The following is a 23630-nucleotide window of genomic DNA, read 5'->3' on the forward strand; positions in this document are numbered from 1 at the left end:
ACACACACAGAGAGAGACGTACAGTATGTGAGTATATGATGGAGGGTGCTCGAGGGGGCCGGCTAGAAACCAAAAAAGGCTTTGAGAGCTGCACGAGCTGAGAGAGAGGAGAGAGGGAGGAGAGAGGGGGCTTCACTTAACTAATGGGGAGTGAGAGAGAGAGACAGAGAGAGAGAGAGAGAGAGAGAGAGAGAGAGAGGGAGAGAGCTAGTTTAACTATTAGAGAGATAGATCAGAGTCCGTCCCGCCCTCAACTCCTGTCAGGCTGCTAGAGCGCGCGCCCACCGGTGACCAGACAGAGCGCGCGAGGCTGGAGGTCGGGACGCCGAGCGCTGTTTATGTGTGCGTGCAGACACGGGATAACGGCGCCGTACAAGACAGACAGACGTTAGATCACCGGAGACGCTGTGTGGCTGCAGCGGACGCGGAGGATGAAGGGAAAGAGCCGCAGAGAAGAAGACAGAGACAACAAGTTTAAACTTTGACGGGGCCGCGTCCGGTAATCCGGTATAGTTACAGACTCTTACATGGGAAACTTTAACGGGCTGAGAACATCACCTCAGACTGGATGCTGATGGGACTCGTTAACCGGTCCTGTGCTGTGAAGTTCTTACTTTGACATGAATATCACACAGTCCCGTTAAAACGGTTTGGTCTGAATCCGTTTCTGTTTCTTTTTTCCACTGCTCCTGCATTTTAATCCGGATTCTTAATATATGGGAAAGGGACAGTAAAGTGATGAACCGGGACAGAGCGGTACCGGGGCCCGGAACGGACGGGGTCCAGACCGTTATAAGCCGGGACAGAGTCGCACCGGGGCCCGTGGCGGATGCGGTCCAGTCCGTAATGAGCCGGGACAGAGCGGTGCCGGCGCCCGGAGTGGACGGGGTCCAGACCGTGGTGGGCCCGGACAGTGCAGACATGCTGGACGGAGCTGCTGCCGGGGAGAAGCGGCTCTTCTCCAGCGCGGTGGCCGGGAGCAGAGACGCTCAGGCCGTGGAGAACCACACGGAACCTCCGCCGACGAACCCGGTGTTAGCCCCGCCACAGCAGGTAGATAAGTGGGACCAGACTTCACTTTCTGTGTGTGTGTAGTGAAGCAGCAGATACCTTAAAGAAACACTGAGTGTAAATAAAATTAGATCAAGTGGGATCATTGGACATGACACAACAGGAACAGAACAAGTGCAGAGGGTAGATATGCATGAAAAGAAAACATTTTAGGAGAGAAGGTTTGCATAAAAAGTAGCAGAATTGCAGGGTTACCAGAGTGCGCAAATTAAACGAATTAAAACGAAAATTTACCGACTAAAAAGCTACTAAAGCTTTGTTTGTTTATTTTCGTTTTATTTGTTTCGTGTAGTTTTGTGTCATGTCATGTGAAACGTCATGTGGCCCTGTGTTGCCAGATGAGGCCTTAATTAAGATAAAGCAGTAAATTTAACAGCCAATTTGCTTCGGTAATATAATGAGAAACAATAAAAATAAACTGAACCGACACCAATAAACGAGTTTCCATAAAAGCTGAGAGGAAGATAGATGCAAACTTTTTTTCTGGCGAATCAATAAAATCGGAAAGAAAACGCTACATGTAAATTTTACAGCTTCAGACTTATGTTATTTAATCTGCTCACTGCATGGAACAATGTGTAATACTTCCCTTTAGCTGTATAATTATCGGTAAACGAAAATTCCATAAATGATTATCATTATTAAATAAAAGACTAGGCTACTTTAAATAAAAGTAGGCCTTTTCGTTGTGGAAAATTCCTCATAATTAGGCTTCATCCTAGAAACAAATTTAATTTCAATGTCGCAGATTAGCACCAGGTTTATTATGAACTCCTCGGTATCTGAAATAAAAGATTATTCCTCTTGCTCAAAGCTCTGATCGTGGCATTGTGTGATTATTCTTATCATCAGATGTTAATAGGCCCCTGGGTCCCACCCGCGTGCCCCCTCGGATTATTAAGAGAGAGAATTATAATATTATTAATGTGGGATTATTCATGTCGACATGCTCCAGACTGGCCTCATTAATAAATGAATGATCCTAATCAGGATGTAGTGCAGGGGAAAGCCTCACTGAGCCCCCGCACCGCCTTTTATCTGCTCACTGCACTTGGCCACCTTTTTGGCTTGACATAAATCTTTAGGATATAAATTCACTGGACATATCTACATCATGGTATACACACAGGCTGCGGGGTCAAACTGCTCTACGTTATATGAAGGTATAGAGACCTTTATGGAAATGATAAGTTCATGTTTTATTAAACTCTAAAAACAATGCGCATAAAGTTATTTCCATCTAATCAGAAAAAAGAATGATACAGAATATATATTACTGCCTTTTTATGGACCGTTTACACTCTTCACTTTCACCACTACACTATAAAATAAATATAAGAATGGAATTGATTCGTTTGTCTTCTGTTACCCTACTGACCGACACATGGAGGAAATGTAGATTTGTGTTCATGTTGTGTCTGTTTGCTTTATGAATACAGTTTACTTACTACTAGTTTTATTGGCTGTGATGTTTGCTGTTCACACTGCTGTTTGTTTGCCTGCCGGTGACACTTTGTTTCAGTATTTTAACACTGCTTACAACTGTGGAAACTACTGTAATTACTGTATCTCACAGGATGCCGGCTATTTATTACACATATTATTCGACTATTATTATTAGTAATAGTAATAGTAGTAGTAGTATTAATAGCAGTGATAGTAGTAGTAGTAGTAGTATCATTATTAATATAATTATTATTAGCCTATAGTACCAATCAAAAGTCTGGACACCCTTTTTCATTCAAGTAAATGGTAAGTGTGTCCAAACTTTTGACTGGTACTGTATATTTTGTGCTAATATAAATAATTGTGTTAAGTGGGCTGTTATAGCTTCATTATAATACATGATTGTAAATAAATAGGCCTACATAACTCATTCAAAATGAATGAAAACCACAAAATTTCAAACAGGGAGCAGGAAGATTAAAGACATCCAGAGGCTCATACTGCACATTCTCACAGCCGAAGAAGAAACACATGAAGCTGACTGGTCATGAAGGTGAATGAATAATTCCGCTGTGCTGTTTGCCAGGGCCCTACCGGGCACCGGACCACCTCCTTCTCCGTCTTGGACATCCTGGACCCAAACAAGTTCACGAGCAGCCGGCGGCTCGGACAGCAGCAAGCCAGCCGGGCCGAGCGCGAGCTGAGCGCGTACGGAGCAGAGAACCGGAGAGCGGGAACCGGGGAGCGCGAGCCCAGCCTCGAGCCCAGCAAGGGCTGCTACGGTGCTGAGGAATACCAGAGCAGTAAGTCCTATTTTACATGGAATTAACCTTTAAACCCGGGCTCTTCACTTACTCTTCTTTGTTTGTTTTCTTTTTTATTTCCGTTTATTTACCCGCCACTCACCCCTCACGTGCCCCCGTTTTCTTTCTCTGTCGGAACATCTTTAAAGTTAACTTATTAAATATTTATTAATTCTTCTTATCAATTTCGTTTCATTGAATTCCGGTATATTTTCATAGTTTTTATTTGTACTTGCTAATAGTGTAGCATTATAGCTAACTCCACTTCTTCTGTTTACACTCAGTCTCACTGAACATGACCTGCTGCTCTATCGCTTTTTTTCCTTCTCTAATTCTTTTCTATCTATGTCCCATTCAAACAATCGGCTGTGACTTTTGTTACTGCATTCTTTTTATATTTATTATATCAATATGTCTTATTATAGCCTGCAGCTATAATCTGTGATGTCAGTGAGCGCTCATCTCTTAGATGAGTCTGTTTTCATAGAGGAACTGTCTGAATCCTGCTCACTAATGAGTCAGACACAAACCTGTAGTGCGTTTAGGCCCAAATGATAAGAAGAATCTTCTAATAGTGTCACACACTGACACACTGATAATCCATATTAAAAAAGGAAGCGTCTTAATGATTTAGAGTCGCGTTTTCAAAATCCAAATTCAAAGATTAAAAAGAGATAAAAAGATAAAAGAGCAAAGCTGTAGTCTAAGTGTGTTTCAGACAAGAGGGATAAAACATTCATTGTCAGTAGTTAGCTCCCTGACAAAGAAAAAACTCCTCACTGTTAATTGAAGCCGAGCTGAAAAGGAAAAGACACAAAGTAATTGGCTGCGGTCCGTGTGTGTGTGTGTGTGTGTGTGTGTGTGATCGGTATTATTGATTGGTGAATATCTGTTTCAACCAGCAGTCTGTACTGTGTGTGTGTGTGTGTGTGTGTGTGTGTGTGTGTGTGTGTGTGTGTGTGTGTGTGTGTGTGTGTGAGCCTCTATTTAAACTCATTAGCTCCAATCAGCTGTGTTTTCTCTCTGTGATATTACTCTGCTGGTAAATACACGTCTGCTGCTGTTTCTCTTATAAATCGCTTTATTAGTATATTTTTTAACCTTTTTTTCTCCGCTCTTCTTCTTTTTTTTTGTTTTTACTCGGTTTTTCTGACGTTTGTTATTTACATCACACTTTTTTCTTACAAAAATACACGTTTAAATTTTTAACACATTTTAATAAAACAGACACGCGCATATACTGTAAAAAAAATAACAAGAACTGAATCTGTTGAGGTTCAGTCTGCAGAAAAATGTTTTTATCAAATAAAAACTAAAGCAGAGAATATTGGTAGATATTTAGAAAAATCAAAACCCACTATTTATTTTAATCAACTGAATTTTTCCCGAACATTTTTATTCAGCTTGTAGCGAAGATCATGTTGATAATCACACTGATCCTAACCATTCAAAACTCTCATAAAACACACTGTGAGATTATCCTCATTTTTAAATGCAGTTTTCAGTCGGACTGAAGAATAATAAATACATTAGTGTTATATAATCTGAATATGTTAACATTAAATAAATAGAGCTGAATTTGGATGATTTCTGTATGTGTGTTTGACAGCTTCTGTAGGCTCATAAATATTCTAATGGACACGTGTGTGTCCAACACACTGAAAAACAAACAAGAGTAAAACTATACAAAGAAATGTTCTAAATAATTAATAAATAATGAAATGAAGTAGAATATTAGAGATCAAATGTTCGGTGTGTGTGTGTGTGTTTCTGGGGCTCATGTAAATACAGACTATGATTCAAACATTTTTTTACATGTCAAACAGCAGGCCTGTAACTTTCATGAGAAAAAAAAAAAAATCTGAAGCCACTTGTTAAAATTTACAGGCAACCTCAAAAGAAAAAATGGCCAATAAATAAATGTGGATTCAGTCTATTTTAAAATTTTGATTTTCAGCTAAAAAAAAAAAAAAAAAAAAAAAGTGGTGTATTTCTGTTTTGTTTTGTTTTTTTCTTCCTGTAAACCTGCAATTTTCTGTTCTTTGACTGTTGAAGCTCTTTTCTTTCAATTGTGAGAGCTGAAAAGTTTTCTATGTTTTTACTAGTTGTACTGTTTCTGTTTTACTGTAGTCAGGTTAATCAGGCCTCCTGCTACATGATGTTCTGGGTAGAGAGCAGGTGTATGTTGGAGGTGGAAACAACTCATTAAAAGTCAACAAATTAATGACGAAACACTTTAAATATATTTTATAAAATGCAACTGCAACTCCTGTATTTCCAGGCTTTATTTCAACTTTAAGGTAATTTTTTTATTGATAACGTGATCAGTGAGCAGCTCTGAGTTCAGTGTGTGGCAGTTAGTTAATCTGATGAAATGAAAATGTGTTTGGTAAGTCACAGTATAATGTGAAATAATAAAGGTGTTAAGATGCCTTTAGATTTTCCTGTCTTATATGGCTCTGTGTCAAAGTCTAGTTTTAATATTTTTGATATTATACTTACATGACGTATATTCCTCTGTAAATGTGTGTTTAGTCAAAATATCACAAAATAACTGATAACACAGTGCAGCAGTATGATCTCATACTGGTACTTAAACACAATAGGATATGTACATTGTGGACATAGAGTGGGGGGGAACCTGGGCTCAATAGGGGCCCACCGCTCATTTCTACCCCAGGGGCCCCCTGCTGTGTTAATCTGGCCCTGCTACTGAGAGCAGAGTATGACTGAACTGAACAATCTTGAAATGTTTGGTTGATAACAGCAGAGACATTTATAGTTTTATGAAGGACTTTGATTATTTGGGTGATTAGTTCCTCTGGAGGAGATGTTTTAAAAGTTTGAATGATTTGATTTGCACTTAAATAATGTATTAAACACTAAAGAAGAAGAAGGCTTCAGTGATTTTTATTGTGATTTACTGTTGTTCATTTCCACACTGCCAACTTCATTCCAACTGTTAACTTAGTATTATTTGTATTTTTTATATTTGATGTTGTCTTGTTAGGTTACTTTTCAGTGTACCAATTATATATTATATATTTATATGATCTTACATATAATATATATATATAATCTTTAAGAACCGCTCATAATATTAACCGTACAGAAATCATTTACACTTTCCACAAACCTGGCAAAGTGGGCAACAAACACATTCACAGCAGGATCAGTGTGCTGTAATATGATGAGTAATACATGCAGCTGAAGCAGCACAGTATACCACAGTATACGGTTCATTAAAGGGCTTTAAATCTGCTGATATTTTACCAGATCTTCAGGCCTTGTCTGTAAATGGGCCTTGTGACAAAATCTAGATTCAATATATTTAATATTTCAGTTTTATGCTTACATGGTACATACTTCTAAATATACTTGTGTTTAATCAAATTACCACAAACTGCTTGACATACTGCAAATTTGGAGCAGAGATTCTGGGACATAAAGGCAAAATTAAAAAAAAAAAACAACAAAAAAACAACAGCTGGCTGGTATAATCTGCCATGTGCTCTGTACCTGATACACAGAGCACAGTAGAAAGTGGGAGGAAGGGGATCAAAAGGTACGCAAAGCTCATTTTTGACTCCAAGTCCTCTAAAGGTTAATTGGGCTGTGGGTTTAGAGGAAGATTCTGTCTTTGCAAGCCATCAGACAATTTCTACTTTGTTCATTGTGATGTGGAAAAGCTCAAAGGTTCCGTGTGTTTTTGTTGGAGACAGACTTCATTTCAAGTAGTTTGTAGGAACTGCAGCTCAACACACACTGCTGATAAAATCTGATCATGTAATGGATCTCAAAGTTACATTTTCTTTGTCATGTGTTATTTCCAGAGGAAGGCTTTGTATACAGAAGCCCAGATGAGGATGACTACCACAGATCTGGGACCCCAGACTCAGAGGCTGCAGACGGGCCCTACAGCAGTGAGGAGAGCAGCTCAGCTCTGCCCAGTAATGGAGACAGAGGTCTGAGCCAGCACAGCCACCAGGACCCCTCCACAGACGCCAAGAGCCCCGGAGGAGGCTCCACAGGCCAGATCAGCAACGCCCAGAGCAACGGGGGCCAGGGCTCGCAGGGCAAGCCCAAGAGGAAGCGCTCTGGCTCGGACTCCAAGTCAGGGAAGCCCCGTAGAGCCCGGACTGCCTTCACCTACGAGCAGCTGGTTGCGCTGGAGAACAAGTTCAAGTCCACGCGCTACCTGTCAGTGTGTGAGCGGCTCAACCTGGCGCTGTCGCTCTCCCTCACTGAGACACAGGTCAAGATCTGGTTCCAGAACCGCCGGACCAAGTGGAAGAAACAGAACCCAGGAGCAGACACCTCCGCCCCCACCGGTGGAGCAGGAGGACCAGGGGGCGGCGGGGGAGGTGTAGGAGGTGGCTTGGGGAGCCTCAGCCCTCTCAGCCCGTCCCCTCCTGTCAGCGGGCACCTAGCCATGCACGCTGGCTACGCCGGCCACCATCACCCCCCCGCCGGCAGCCTGGTCCAGCTGCCTTTCCTCACCGCCAGCCACGTCCTGTCCCCCTTCATGCTGGGGACACAGAGCTACGCTGCGCCCGCCTTTTACAACACACACCTGTAGACACACACACACACACAGTACACAGGGGTTCAAACCTACAGACACACACACACTCACACACTCTGAGCCCAGAGAGGATGAAATGTTCAGTGTATGAATGAACTGCAGACCAGCAGACAGACTGTCAGTGCTCAGCTCTCCTTTTTACTACCAACATTTGAAGGCTTTAATTTCAACGGATTATTTTGATAGAATGTGAATATCTACCAGAAACTGTACATAAATCTATGTTCTAGCTCCATATTCTGAATGCTGTTTTAAACTAAGTAATAGACAAATAGTTGATTTCTTTGTTTTTCAAAAAAAGTCTGTATGAATATTGAATGTTTATTTATGACTTAAGGAATGGCTTGATCTATTGTAAGTACCTGTAACTCCAGCTGTGATCGTTTTCATTTGGACTGTTTCTGTTATTTATTGAATTTGTTGACAGTTTCCATGAAATCCTTGGATGTACTGAATCCTCAGCTCACATGGTATCGTCTTTGATATTAAAATAATGACAATGAAACATGAGAAAAGAAGCCCAGTGAGTTTATTGTCATGGTAATAATCTGTTAGCACCGTCTCCTAACAGGAAGAAGCTCCTGCGCACATTTATCTGACAGCTATGGTTGCTAGTTACATTTCAGTTCAAGATTTTACCTCAAAACATATCATTTATTCATAAATTACAACATATACAACATAGATTAAACCAGTGGTTCCAACCTTTTTAGCTTGTGACCTGGTACAAAAAAGCAGCATGTAGTTGGGGTCTGTTGTAACTTTTCAGATGTCTGAGTTGTTCTCTTATCTGTCTACTCATCTATCTGAGGCTCAAAGAGGTCAAATTATCCAAAAGTTCACAAAAAAGATGAGAGAAAAGTCCAGGAAATGAATACTTTGTGTTGCAAAACTTTGCGAATCATCTCATGACCCCCCAAGTTTATCTGGTGACCCTTTGGAGGGATCAGACCCCTAGGTTGGGAACCACTGGATGGTAGCACCACCTCAAGCAGCTACAGCAGTACTGGTAATCTAATAATGTCATATTTAATATATAATAGTCATTGGGGACATTTTTAAGCCAAACAAGTGCTTATATTGCAATATTTGAAGTAGTTTTCACAGATAATATACTTTTACATACATTTGAATGCTGAACTTTTGCTTGTCATGGAGTATTTTTACATTAATGTATTAGTACTGTTACTTAACTGAGGACTTCTTCCACCAATGGGGGTGAGATATTCCAGGTGGGCTGCTGCAGGGCTGTTGGGGGTCCATGATGGCCGTAGATGAATGTTACAGGTGTTTATGGCCGACACTTCACCAACCTGCACTCCCACTGTTTACACCACCCTCCACCCTCAGTCTGCCATCATGGTGCTGCAGTTTACAGGTGGGGCTCAGAGCAAATGATAATTGTCCACTCATTGACAGTCCACTGCTGTTTCCCAAATGCAGGACTGTATAACCTGTTGTGCCATAGACTGCCCATTACTTTTCATTCCCAGAGCCAACCGTCTCCTCCCTCTCAGCACATATTTTGGGGTGTGTTTTATTCTGCTCCATACATTGAACATCACTGAGATCACAAATAATAATAAATAACAATGATCATGCAAATCTGTGAGATCACAATTTCAGTATATTTTTGAGTGTGCCCATTGTTGCCTCTTGTGGTCATTGGATGTAAAACACACACTACAATCATGGTTCTCATGTCAGGAACCAGTGGGTGTTTTCCACTTTCTGTCCTCAGGGGCCAGTAACAAGAAGAATAAGACACCGCACTCAAAAAGTTGATTAAGACACAAAGGTAAGATTTATGCTTTATCAGAAGTGTTTTCAAGCAGTATTTCTGGTTTTACAAGAGATAAGACTTTAAAGATGGGGATTAACTGGTTGGGTCTGGTTAACTGACCTGTTCTGTTAAAGAGCAGCATCCAGCTGTTCCCTGAGCTTCTCTATGGACGAGACCAGCAGGGAGGAATTGGTTGCATTATGGGAAGTGTAGTATCCAATGGTTTTGGAGCTTTACACATATGAGGGACTAAAAGTCAGGATATCTCGACCTCTGCTGCTTCCAATTTAACGATTCTTTTAAAAATGTGTCTCTTGTGAACTTTATGGAACTTCGATATTAAATTACTGGAATGACCCTTTAAATATAGTTGCTTTTGCATGTATTTGTTAATGTAGCAGCAGGCAGTTCTTCTGAAGTGGCAGAGTGACTATTTTTCTTGACATTGAGCACATGTTAGACATCTGAAACCAACATATAATCATTGTGTCCTGGTTTTAACTCTCTCTCCACTCTGATAATCTGATCTGAGAGAAACAGCAATACAAAGCACAACTTTCACACATTCACATTCTCACATTCATTCTCAATTATTCCTTAAGCAGCTTCATGTCAGTCTTAGTCGATATGGTGCTGCAGGTCTGTGTGCTGAATTAACCTTGAATTACTCTCATTAAAGTGGAGGACGGGACAAAGACACAAACACACAGCAGGCCCAGCAAAGTGATTTACAGTTTACTTCTGGTACAAATCATTGAAACCTGTTGAAACATTTTGAAATTCCACATGTCTTTAATACCTCAAAATCCAAATATAAGAAATAAGAAACAAATTCAAAAACCAGTAGTAGAGTAGAAATTCAGTCAGATGTACAAAATCGAGAGTGTTAAGTGGATTTGGCAGGTAGGAAAGGCAATATTAAACACAACTGTTTGGACAACACATCTTAAATACAGAAATCTGATTTGAAATTTTCTGATATTTCATTATTTATCAGAAATGTCTCTGAAGCTGCATATGTACACTCAGTTTCAACAAGGCAACACATTCCCTCATTGATATTAGTCCATTTCATCATGAACAGTTCTTAATGAAAGCTTATCAGACACCAAATGGAAGCTTATCAGACACCAGTATAATAACTCAAACTGCACCGTAGTGTTTAAACATAGTTTTACAAAAATATTTCAGTCACATTCTGTCAACCAGATTCACATACAATAAATTAAACCCATTAAAACTCGCTCTGTCCTGCTTCAGCTGATCTGACTGCAGGTCAGTTGAGAGCGTAGTTGAACTGGTTGGAGAACTTGTCGTGTTTCCTCCTGTCAGATTTACTCATGGCCTCAGCTACTCTGCGCATGGAGCTCCTGCAAGGAAGAAAGAACAACGTTCAAATCTTCACAACCAAAAGCAGTTGTGCTGATGGGACATGGCGTTGCATATAGATGGTTAAGGATCATCTATGAAGTTACAGATCATACTCAAGGTGCAAGTTCTAGCTCTACAAAAATCAAACTATTAGTCTGAGCTTCTAGAGAATGTCGTTCTCTGAGAGGCAGGAAGTGACGTACTTGTTGAAGACTTTTCTCTCCAGTCTGGAGCGGGACGTGTTGGCGCTCTGCTTCAGATCACTGAGGTTGGGGTATTTCTTCTTCTTCCCTTTCCCTTTTTTACCCGCTCTGCTGGACCCCAGGTCTTCTCCTGTTGCCGCCTCGATGTCTTGCATCAGCTCTGCATCCCGCCAGTCTACGACAAAAACAGTGAGGGAGAAGAAGACAGTAGAATGTTTTTTACCCTGTCATAGTGTCAGCAGGTGCAACAATACTGGTGCTTGTGTCTGGCCAGCTTTATTTTAAAGCATCTTTAAGTGCTGAGTCATAGTTGGAGACAGAAAATGATTGAGGGACTAAATCCATCAACAGTTCCATCAATGATTAGACTAGAAACTGCTACAGAACAGCAGAGACAACCCATGAAAACAAGAGGTCTTTTCCTTTTATCTGCTAAATATGACAGTTTGAGTCAGTGTGACTGAAACAATATATGTTTTTGTAAAACAAAATCAAAATAAAGTGTTAAAATGAATTATACAGCGTAGTGACAAACTGAGACTTACAGTAAAACTGAAGCAAACAATATACTGTAAAAAAGCATCTTCTCAGCAGCTCTGGCAGGAAAGTCATAACTGCTGTTGCTGAAGTTGATACTATTCCTTAAAATATTTCACACTAGTGCTGTGTGATATGGCCCAAAAATGGAATTTTTTTCAAGCTTGGGGTTGATTCATGATTTGAGCTGATTTTTGTTTCTATGTGAAATGCAGGATTGAATCATCATATTTTTTTAGACAGTTGAGCAAGAATTATCAAAGAGCTCCGTCACCTGCCAGGTTGTCATCATTTTGCATCAAATACAGGTTATCTCACACTGCTACTGACTGTCAGTGTCAGATGCTTCAACTAAGTAGAACATGAGCATCCACTTTAATAATCAGTTTCAGCAGACACCACATATCACAACCTCTTAACTATTAATAGAGCTACAACAATTAGACGATTAATCTATTAGTTGTCAATTATTTAATTAATCACCAACTATCTTGATAATTATTTGTAAAAAAAATTTTTAAGAAAAACTGTCTGAATTCTCTGGTTCCAGCTTCTCAAATGTGAAGATGTTCTGCTTTCTTTAGTCCTCTGTGACAGTAAACTGAATATCTTTGCATTGTGGACAAAACAAAACACTTGAAGATGTCATCATGGGCTTTGAGAAACAGTGATCAACATTTTTCAGACATTTTATGGACCAAACACCTCATCAATTAATTGAGAAAATGATCGACAGATTAATCGATAATGAAAATAATCGTTAGTTGCAGCCCTAATACATTTCTCAGAGAACTTCAGTCAAAGTCAAGAGGTTGTGATATGCAGCACAACAAGCTAGTGAAACAGAACCGTGTTCCCACACATGTGGAGTAGCAGGTTACAATCTGAACGGTTGTCATTCTTTGGACTCATTTCTAAAGCTACGGTCACCACTGTCTTCATGGATGAAGGAACATGTCACCCTGTGCAGCAGTGTGGCTAAGTGATGTGTTTTTAATAGTTTTTGAAAAACAACAGCGGTCTATGACACAGAGGAATCAGATATATCAGACTTTGAATACAAACACAATACTCGTTAGTAGATCAGTTCATTGTTGGTTTGGATCCAAACATGAGATTTATTAACAATAAGAAAAATATAGAAAATCTCCAGTCATCATCATCATCATCATCATCATCAGCCACCAACGCTAGTCAACTCCCATCACTTCAACTATTGTAACCAGAGATGATTCCTTGTCAACTAACACAAACCGAGAGCTCAGATCAGCGTGCAGAGTCATTTCCAGTCTCATAGATGAGACTGTCTTTACATTAACTATGAGACAGTCAGAGACAGCTCGTCACCTGGATTGACCACAGTCCCGTAAACTGTGACAGGTGTGCATGTAGTGTAACTTATCACGCAATACTTTACAGGACAGTCGTGACTCAAAACGGCTAATGTAGCAGCTAGCATCTACAATACTTTTTTGTGCATAGTGTAATATCTAGATTTTCATTATTTAGACACTTTGCAAAACAGAAAAGTGTATTAACTTCATTAATTCAATATATTTCTCAGCCCAGTTTCAGACTATATTGAATCTACTCAAAAAGTCCCAACTTGTCTAAAAAGTCAGTCATTCTTTATTTTGGTGCAATCACAGATCAGCTGGGTGTGTGTCAGCTGATGGGAGTTTCTATGTAATGAACTCAAACAGCTACTCTCTCTCACTGCCACGAATCTGGAATTGAAACTTGAACAAAAAGTCATTTTAATGCAGAGTGTAATGAAGTAATTACAGCTGATAACATAAATGAGCTCATAATGCACAGTTTTACACACCATAAGTAGTAAACAGTGTGTAGTACAGGCTCATTTGGATCCAATTCCGGTGTTAATGAAAAGTGTAATGTCATAATTCTGGGCGATAAAGTAAAAGCGGCTGTAATGCAGAGTAATGACGGTCTAAACGAAGAGACACTTCTAGTTAATGACGTACTGCGGTGGAATTAGAGATAAACCTGCAGTAATGCAAAGTAATTACACTGTGATTGTGATGGGATTGAAGCCGGGCTCTCCACTCTGTCAAAACACTGACCCCGGCTCTGTGTGTGTGTGTGTGTGTCTCTATTAATCAGCCCGTCTGACCCTGGGTCTGACTAGACCTTCAACTATCCCTCATTACACACACACACACACACACACACACACACACACACACACACACACACACACACACACACACACACACACACACACACACACACACACACACACACACACACAGAGAAGAGCAGTAATTGAAAAGCAGCTGGTGTATTTAGGAGAATCATTACTGCTAAAAGAGGAGCAGCTGCATTTACATTGTGTGTTTGTGTGTGTGTGTGTGTGTGTGTGTGTGTGTGTGTTGAAGGTGTGTGTCCTCCATTACTTTGTTGTTGTGATCTTAGAGGAGTTTAAGATAAAAGAAAGCAACAAAAGGAAGAACAAATACAAGAAAAATAGAAAAAAAAAATGGATAAAAGAAAATAAGATGAGAGAGGGAAACCGGAACGAAAGAAAAAAGAAGAAAAAGAAAAAAGAAATCAGAGAAAGATGAGGAGAAAGCCAGTCTTCTGAATTTAATCAGTGTTGCAGCGGGGCTCTTTTCTCTGTCAACACCTCTTAGCCCATCCAGCTGGGGTCTGTGTGAGTGAGTGAGTGTGTGTGTGTGTGTGTGGGTGTCAGAGCAGGGCAGGGGGCAGGCCACACACACACACACACACACATACATCCACTAAGGCATCTGGGCTCTTTGGTTTGCTCAGACGTCTCTCAGCTACGCGCCGCTAAGCACAGAGTGTGTGTGTGTGTGTGTGTGTGTGTGTGTGTGTGTGTGTGTGTGTGTGTGTGTGTGAGAAAGAATGAATCTATAGTAGCAGAGTGTCATAGCATCAGTTTCTCTCATCCCACTCTGTCAGTCAGCTGCATGGACTCTGATGGTTGATAGGACTGCGTGTGTGTGTGTGTGTGACTCATCCAACATCACTCTGGAGACTTTTAAACCCTAATTAAGATCAGATACAAGTGGAGAATAATAACAAGAAAGAAGCAAAAATCTGGGGAAAAAAAACACACCTTGTGGTTGAACGGCAAAGGAAAGTGTCAAACTGTAGCCACATGTCATGTGATGAAAAGTCAGGAGACCAAAGTTAATACAATTCATCCTCTGGGGAACTTGAATGTGTGAACCAAATTTCACAGCAATCCATCCGATAGTTAGACATTTCAATAAACAACTCAACCTCGTGATGGCGCTAGAGGAAAAGTCAGAGCATCACCTAAGTCATTAGGGTAGATCCTCTGGGAACCATGAATGTCTGAACCAAATTTTGTGTCAATCCATCAAGTAAACGTTGAGATATATCACAGGTTCATATCCCTAAAATAGTTAGAACGTCTAGGGACTATGAATATCTGATGTACACTTCATGGCAATCCATCAACTAAAGGCACACTAAGAAAGAATATGTTGCTTTGCAGGTATCGTAAAATGATGTTTCAAGAGTCTCCAACTATTGTGTAGAGTTTTGTGGGGGATTGATTACTTTGTTGCCAGTTTTTTTTAAGAGATATTTTTCCCTTTTCTACCACATTGTGAGGGAGAATTCCTCCCTCCCCCCCTGAATCCCTGTTGCCGCTAGCTCTCACTGCCGTCCTGGAGAGAGAGTAGACAGCCATGTGTTTCCTCTGATGGCTGACACCACCTGCTTCTTTTCCTCAGTCAGTGAGGAGCTTCATGAGCCTCATCAGTAGGTTGATGATATCCCCGGCTGCACTAGTGTCTCCTGTAGCTGTGAGATGACCAATGACATTATCCCTCACTGGCTTCCCACCCACCCACCTACACTGCTGACTATAGTCAGTGTGGTGGAAGCATCTCTGTCGGGAATTTCACTTCATCAGCTCACTGTTGCGACGTAAACCGACAATCTAAAAGTCATGACGGTTCTTTAATTTGGTTTTCATGTTGTCAAAGTTATGTTATCGCTGTGTGTGTAATCCAGTTTTAAGAATGTAATTTTAGCACTAAAGGCAGACATGATGTTCACTGCCATTAATTACCTAACTCAAGCAAGTTAACAGGTTGATTTAACTTTACTGTCTTTACAACAAATGTCAGGAATTTGCCTTGGTGAGCTCATAGTGCTCCAGAGAGGGCAACATTCAACACAACATACTAATAATACAACCATATACATACAGTAAGAACATTTCAAAATACACAGAAGACTGTCTGGAAGGTATCAAAAACACATTAAGAAATCTAAAACATGGGTACTCTGGTGGGAGAGTGGTTCAAGACATGAACCATGTAACTGTTCAGTTCCCTGTTCAATCCCAGACGCTCCCTTAGTGTCATCAACTCCCTCCTCTACCTGTGTTTCCTGACTCTTGATACTGTCAAACTATCATATAAAGGCAAAAATGCCATTAAAAAATCTTTTAAAAATGAATCTGAAACACTACAGCATGCTCTGGAAAACAGATAATAGTGAGGTAAAGGATCAGTGACGAGTACATGGACTAAAGTAGAAAAACTAGAAACACTTGTATGAGCCTTTAAAACTCATCCTCTGAGACATCATGTGTTTTAGAAATCACGACTCTTTCTCAAAAAATAAATATAGTAAAATAATAGTAATTAATGAATAAATAAGACATAAAAAGAATATGAAAATAAATAAAAAAAAGAATAGGAAATAAAGAAGATGTTATGGTCCATCTCTCCTCAGGGCATTTTTCATGTGATCTCTGCTTTTATTAGCTAGCTTTGTCTCTATCATCAAAACATTAGATTTTTATGTCAAATATAACCGACCATAAACCAGGAAACAAAAGGAATGAAGGTGGTGGGAGATGAATCTATAGATGTTGGCTGATATCCTATTGGTCACCGATAGAGGTCAATAAAAGTCAGTAAATAAAAGTTGTAGAAGTAGAGCTGACTGGAACACAATAAAAACATGATTCAAAAGAATTAAAAACATGTTTGATCCTCCTGTCTGTGCACTCTCACTGAGACAGACATGTTGAACAAGTTATGAGTTATAATCTGCTCTGAACAGGATACAGAGGTGTGTGTGTGCAGCCATGACCAAAGACATGCACACACTCAGTAAACACTATCCAAACTAAAAAAAAACCTTCAAGTCTCCAAATAACAACAGCCATGTTAGCCTCATGTCTGTCACTATGGAAACTGGTCTCAGCTGACCTTTACAATGTCCCTCACTGCTGGCTGTTTAACCTCACTGTATGCTTGTGTGTGTGTGTGTGTGTTGCTGTGTATGTGTGTGAATGTGTGACTGAATAGGTAGAGGGAGCTGAGGCCAATGGCCCATCAACTCATTCAGGCCACTGTCCCCCCTACTGTGAGATTGATTTATGTGTGTGTGTGTGTGTGTGTGTGTGTGTGTGTGTGTGTGTGTAGGTGTGAGATTGACTCGTGGATCGATAGTGTAGTTGGTAACAAAAGATGCTATTTCACAACTCACTGGACTGCATGCCATGGCCACACACAAACACACACACACACACACACACAAACACACACACACACACACACACACACACACACACACACACACACACACACACACACACACACAGACACACACACACACACACAAAGCTGGTGGTTAACAAGACACTGCAGGCAGCTGGTGGACATCCTGCAGACTGGTGACTCTCACTCTCTCCAACAACAAACATAGACACTGATAAAGTGTACAATCCACTATTAGGACACAGCAGGCTGTTATATTGCTTTACTAACTGTTTGTTTATTGTTTGTTCCACATCCATTTACATCACAACCATTTCTGAGGAATATGGACCAATGACGGTAAATATATTTTTGACAAGAAAAATCTTCAATTCAAGGTCCACAATCTTCCTCAGCGGATCCTGTCTGATCACTTTTTTTTGGCAAGTAACCCAATCTTTAGTTATTAGATTTTTCCAGAGCTTTCACCACTAAAGAAGACTGTGAGATGTGGTTGAAAGCTCCAGAAAAAGATAGAAGTGGACCTTGAGTAAAGTTTTTTTTTCTTGTCAAAAATACCTTGATTTATTTACTTCTTTTTTTTGTTCAAGAGAAGTGAACAAAGGAAGCTGGAAGCTCTGAAAAAGCTAGTAAGAGAACCTTGAGTTACAGGTTTTTATCATAAAACTGCTGTTTCATAAGTCAAAAATGACATTTGACGCTCGGTACAGACTAATTTATCAGTGTTATACGTTGTTATACGCAGCAACTCTTCACTGTTTAGAATGTGCTCTGCAACTTGTTTCACTTAATGCAGTAACATGTGACTTGTGTGTGTGTGTGTTGGTGTGTGTGTGTGTGTGTGTGTGTGTGTGTGGCTCCTCACCTGGCTGCTCCTCTCTCTTCCTCCTCTCCTCCTTCTCCTCTCGGAGTCGGTCCTCCTGCCTGCAGGGTCGACCCTCCTGATCTCGAGGGATGATTGGCCCGTGGAAAGGACACTGGAGGAGACACAGTCACAGCTCAAACACACACACTAACTACAGTATGAGGGCTGATCACTGGGCTTGGCAACGTCGACAAACAACAATGATATATTTTATATGTGTTAGATATTTATGTGTAAACAGACAGAATCCCTTTGAGTGTGTGCGGATACCTTGAGCCGGTCCTGTCTCTGACACAGCTTTCCGTTGCCCAGCGGTGCTCTACAGTAATGGCTGACAGGAGTGAAGCTACCAGGGAAGGAGATGTATCTGCTCTTGCTCTCCGCCAGCAGCTCCTTGTTCTCCACCTCCTCCTCCACGTCAATGGGAACCCAGAACTGATGCTGTGAGGCCGACCTGCAGAGGGATCACACTTTTTACACAAGTTTAAGAAATTTACAACCCTTCACGACTCTTTTATTGCTATCTGTGTGTGTGTGTGTGTGTGTGTGTGTTTAAGGTGTGTTACTTGATGATCTTGCCAGCATTGGGCTGCTCCTGGCCCCAGTAGTACAGGTCCAAACCGAAAGGAACCACTGGAGCATCAACAGCCTTCTGGTCTGAAGTGGACTGGGATGAACTGGGACCAGAGGAGCTGCTGGAGGATGTGGAGGGAGAGTTAAACCAGCTTCATGCAGAAACAATTCAGTCCCTCCAGGATTTCATGTTTTGAGTTTTGTTGTGATTATTGCGGCCAAAAATGTTTGATTTGAGCTTGTCTCAAAAAATGCAATACAATGCAATGTTTTATGTGCTCTTTTTGAGGTAAAATTGCAGGAAATTGGGGAAAAATTGCATTCAAAGGAATTTTTTTTTTTTAAATTGCTACCAATTAAAAGTCATGTAATCTCTTCCTTTGATAAAAAGCATACTGCATATCACAGTAACAACTATATTTCAGTGATAATTTATTTTCTGAACATGACAACAATGGGCTCAAAGTTATATAAAAAAAGAAAATACTGTCCTTGAGTTCCATTTAAAAGTCTTTCTTAAATAAACTTTCACCTCAATATTAGTATCAAATAGAATCAGTCAATACTGCCATTAAAATAAATCTATTAACATCAAAATATAGTTTAATTTCCAAAGTGCCATGTTTATGTTTGAGGTAGATTATGTCCATCTTTGCTGTCTGAACAACATCAACTTGTATTCTTCTCACTAACTGAATTAAACCTCATTGTTTTGCTCGGTCTGTGGCATCATTTCCGTTGGCAGGTGAGATTTGTCCATCTTTCACCTGAATGCGTCTGAATCCTTGCTGAATGTGCTGCGATCACATAAGTAACCACGAAACGAAATGAAATAACTGATTCAAATCACAAGTGGTCTGTTGATTTGACCATGTCATGCTGAAAAGTTAGAGTAATTTAGCAAACTCTCGCAAATATTGTGGAGATTTCCTGAATTTACGTTAATTATTGTGATTCTAAAATTGCAATTTCCTGGAGGGACTCTTAAATACAACAATGTGGGTTCAACAGCCACAATGACTATGCTGCAGCTAAATAGGCGCAATATCTGATCACATGTGCTGTCTGGTTAGGAGGAGGTTAAAGGTGGTGGAACTGAGGTCAGTAGAGAACTTGTCACCTGGATTCTGCTGGTAGAGGGATGTTCTGTTTGAGGAGGCGCAGTGTGGCAGCAGCACAGGTTGGATCCTCCTCCTCTTCCATGAGTCGCTTTAGTCTCCTGATGGAGGAAGAGGAGGAAGAGGAGGACGGGGGCGGGGGCGGGGCTGGAGCAGCAGGTCTTTTAACAGGAGTCTTTTTTGTGACGGGTGCTGCTGAGGTAGAAGGAGAGGGATCCAAACCTGCCGACATAGACAAGAAGAAGTTAAGATAAGGATGTGTAAGTGTAATGTAACACACCACATCTGTTCTTTTTCTAAAAGTCTGAATCTCCATTGGTGGCACATTTTTTATGGAGGAAAGATTAAGAGGAAATGACAGGAGGTGACTCAGATCAAAGGGAATTTATTGAAACATTTTGGTCTAAAGGAAATTTGGACTTGAAGGATGGATGATCAGAAGGTCACCAAAGACATTCAGTTTTATCTTCTGGGGAGTATGAATGTTCATGCCTAATTTCATAGCAATCTGGTCATTATAAACAAAAACTACAAGTCTACAGCTATATTATACTATACTAACTAACTTACTATGACAATGTTGATGTTTAGCAGGTAAAAAGTTTAGCAATCTTACATTTGCTAATAAGCACTAAACACAACATACAGCTGAGGATGAAGGGAATGTCATTAGTTAAGTTAAAATATTGGACAAATGAAAACTTTGATCTGATGATGGTGCTAGTTACAAAAAGTTATTATTATTCATCTATAGGGGCATGAATGTATGAACCCAGTTTCATGGCAACACATCCAATAGTTGTTGAGACATTTCACTAAAAAGCACAAATGTCAAACTCATGGTGGTGCTGGAGGAAAAGTCAAAGAATCATTAGGGTAGATCATCTGGGAATCATGAATGTCTGTACCAAATTTCATGGCAACCCATAAAATAACTGTTGAGATATTTCAATCTGGTCCTGAAGACCAACAGACAGACATTATCATCCATAGAGCGAGACCACTAGCATAGTATACTCTAGCAATGACATATTTGTCTCTTATCAGACCATCAGACCATAAAACAGCCAACTTACAGGAATAAAGAGAGAGCAGCGGCAATATGCCCCAAAACCTCCAGAACAAGTTGTGTGTGTGTGTATGTGTGTGTGTGTGTGTGTGTGTGTGTGTGTGTGTGTGTGTGGTCAAACTCTGGGTCAACCAGGGTCTTTGGGGCTTGAGAAGGACTTGAATGCACACATCCATGCACACACACCGCAAGTGAGATCAGAGGAAGGCAGTAAGCCGAGAGCTGCCAACATGCTGATCCCACACATTATTAAGGCTGACCTGGATGCTTCAGAGATTCAATCACTGCTATGCTAGACTACGCAAATGATCCACACCGTACAGCTTTTTAACTCTTTTTTTCTATTTGGTTAGTGAGCCAACAATTAAAACATAAAAAAAGTCAGACTAGCCAATTTACTGGCTGGTCTGACCAGGTGCCAAAATACTGGCCTGGTTTTCAATTAAACTAAGAAACTGGTCTTTACAAGAGATGTACTGGCAGCAGTTTCAAACTCATAGCATTTCATTGAATTCATGGTCAAGTGGTCATTCACAATAAGGTTTGGATCCACCGTCACACAGATGTGTGTCTCAGATGGATGTAAGAAAGCAAACAAACAGCAGAATTCTGACAACATCTTAAAGAGTCTGCCCATCCGCACAAGACAAAATAACAGTCTAGGTCTAAAATTCAGGCCGGCAAAAACAACCTATAGTTACGTTTACACCGTCTAGTGGCTGTTGTAATTATGACCGGGGAAATAACGCAGTTCACATGACGTCAATATATATTTTGATTTCATCTTATTAGGAGGAGGTGGGTTGGCTAGATAGCAAAAGTGGACTTTGCTGCAGGAGACCATTGTTGATTCCCATTTCCAACTGCAAGTTGGGACATTTTTTTAAAAACTGTGACATTGGAGTGAAAATAAATATTTAAAAATCCATGTAATTAAAAAAAAAAAAATAGGAGACCTTCTTTTAGGTTTCTGGTCAAAATGTTCTCAGAGTGGTTAGGGCCAGGGTTAGGGTTAGGGTTGGAGTTAGGGTTAGGGTCATTATTTCTAAAATCCTGGTTATGTCCTTGTTAATAGAGTCCTACAATATACTCTAGTTTAACATGTTTTTAATGCCTTTTATTACTTCTTGATAGTCTTGTGTAAAAGGCTTAAGATGGTGAGATGTTTGTTGCACACCATGCAGTCACAATAATGTTTTCACTGTTCAGTTTTCAAAGAAGAGTTTTTTTTTTTTAAACACAACCAAATATGTCAATAGTCAAGTGATTGCCTGTTACCCCAACCTCACTCTACCTCACCTCACCTTCTCCCCCTCCATCATCCCTCCTTCTCTCTCTCCATCAGGTGGTGAAATACAGACTCAATCTGCTTTTTTCAAACCGCCAAATGGCAGGGGTTTGTCTGGATGTTGTGGATGTTAAGACGCACAGATCAATGGGAGGAAATGTGTATAGTTGTGTGTGTGTGTGTGAGTGAGTGGGTGGGGAGGGGGGGTGGTTGTTAGAGAAAGAGAGAGAAAAAGGGGGTTAAGGGGGTTTGAGGGAAAGAGAGGGAGAGAGAAAGAGAGAGAGGAAAGGCGGAAAGAGGTATTGATTTTCCCGGGTTAAGCAGGGCCTGTAATTAAAATGTTAATTTGAGAAAGAGAGAGATAGTGTCCTGACAGCAGAGAGAGGGATAAGAGGACTGATAATCAGAATGACAGAACAGGACAGAGGCGAGGAAAGAGAGAAGAGAGAGGGGGAAGAGATATAGATAGAGGAAGGGAGGAAATAGAGGAGGGAAAAGAGCAGAGCCAGGCTTTCTCTGAATGAACCAACACTAGGAAAAAATGGAAAGGAAAGGAAGCCGAGAGGAAACGTAGAGAAATGTTAAATGTGTTCCATTGCCTACGATGAAAAGAATCAGAGGAAGACAGACAGACACCAAAAGAGAACAATGATATACTGAAGAACAGAAAAATATCAAACCTTATAACTCTGAGTTGAGACCTTTTTTAAGTCCTGCTGATCCCTTTGGTACGGATATTCACTGTCTCAATTATCAGTGTTCCTTTTTCCATGTTAGTGTTGTAAATACTTAGTGAGCTACTGTGTTAGAATTTGGAGCAGTTTATACTGTCTATATGATTTGCAATAAAATCCATGGATCAAGGCAGTTCCAGTAAAATGAAGTGAAGTTCTGAATGCTGGCCTACTATCTTACATCTTTCACTTTTCCTCCATGCATGCTGCTACACATTTCTCTAATTATTGTTAAAGATGTGTATTATCCTGGATGAGTTTCAATACTTTTTACAAGACGTATACAACCAATTTCATTAGCTTAGCTTTTCTTTTTTTTGTAAAAACCCTGTCTTTTCTCTTCCTGTAAAACATTTTTTTATATTTGATGACTAATCTTGAACTCAGGGGCAGTTATATAAACGGATCCAATCAAGTGTGATTTGGGCCGACTAGCTAACTACACCCATCATATAAAACCACACCTGACTGCTTGTGGGTCGTAGTAACTAGCAGAGCAATATCATAGGAGGAGGTGTGTGTTTGGATATGAGTGGGCAAAATCTTTGTTTTCATTTCCAAAAGAATGTGGTTGAGGTCTGATTTATTCATCTCTCCCGCATTCTCTTCCAGATCTAACAACACAGGTGAGAGGTGTGTGTGTGTTGACG

General features: G+C 40.4%; 2 protein-coding genes across 5 annotated transcripts in view; one reads left to right on the forward strand and one right to left on the reverse strand.

Moving 5' to 3' along the window:
* The first annotated feature begins 293 nt into the window (after positions 1-293).
* nkx1.2lb (NK1 transcription factor related 2-like,b) lies at positions 294-8368 on the forward strand. Its single transcript, XM_044363973.1, has 3 exons — positions 294-1053; positions 3104-3320; positions 7154-8368. Exons 1-3 carry the CDS (start codon positions 739-741, stop codon positions 7897-7899), a joined length of 1278 nt encoding a protein of 425 aa, XP_044219908.1. The 5' UTR covers positions 294-738; the 3' UTR covers positions 7900-8368.
* A 2034-nt stretch (positions 8369-10402) lies between these two features.
* The window catches only part of uvssa (UV-stimulated scaffold protein A), a 40414-nt gene continuing 27186 nt past the window's right edge, over positions 10403-23630 (reverse strand). For 3 of the 4 annotated variants that reach the window (XM_044364393.1, XM_044364392.1, XM_044364391.1), the window contains exons 10-15: positions 19892-20111; positions 18765-18893; positions 18469-18652; positions 18199-18310; positions 11263-11437; positions 10403-11058 (exon numbers count right to left, since the gene is read on the reverse strand). In XM_044364393.1, the coding sequence (XP_044220328.1) occupies positions 10965-11058; positions 11263-11437; positions 18199-18310; positions 18469-18652; positions 18765-18893; positions 19892-20111 (914 nt within the window). In that variant the 3' untranslated portion in view covers positions 10403-10964. The remainder of the gene's footprint in view (positions 11059-11262; positions 11438-18198; positions 18311-18468; positions 18653-18764; positions 18894-19891; positions 20112-23630) is intronic. The other variant, XM_044364394.1, reaches the window with a different exon arrangement.

This window comes from Thunnus albacares, chromosome 10, assembly GCF_914725855.1.
Source record: "Thunnus albacares chromosome 10, fThuAlb1.1, whole genome shotgun sequence".
Classification (NCBI taxonomy): Eukaryota; Metazoa; Chordata; class Actinopteri; order Scombriformes; family Scombridae; genus Thunnus; species Thunnus albacares.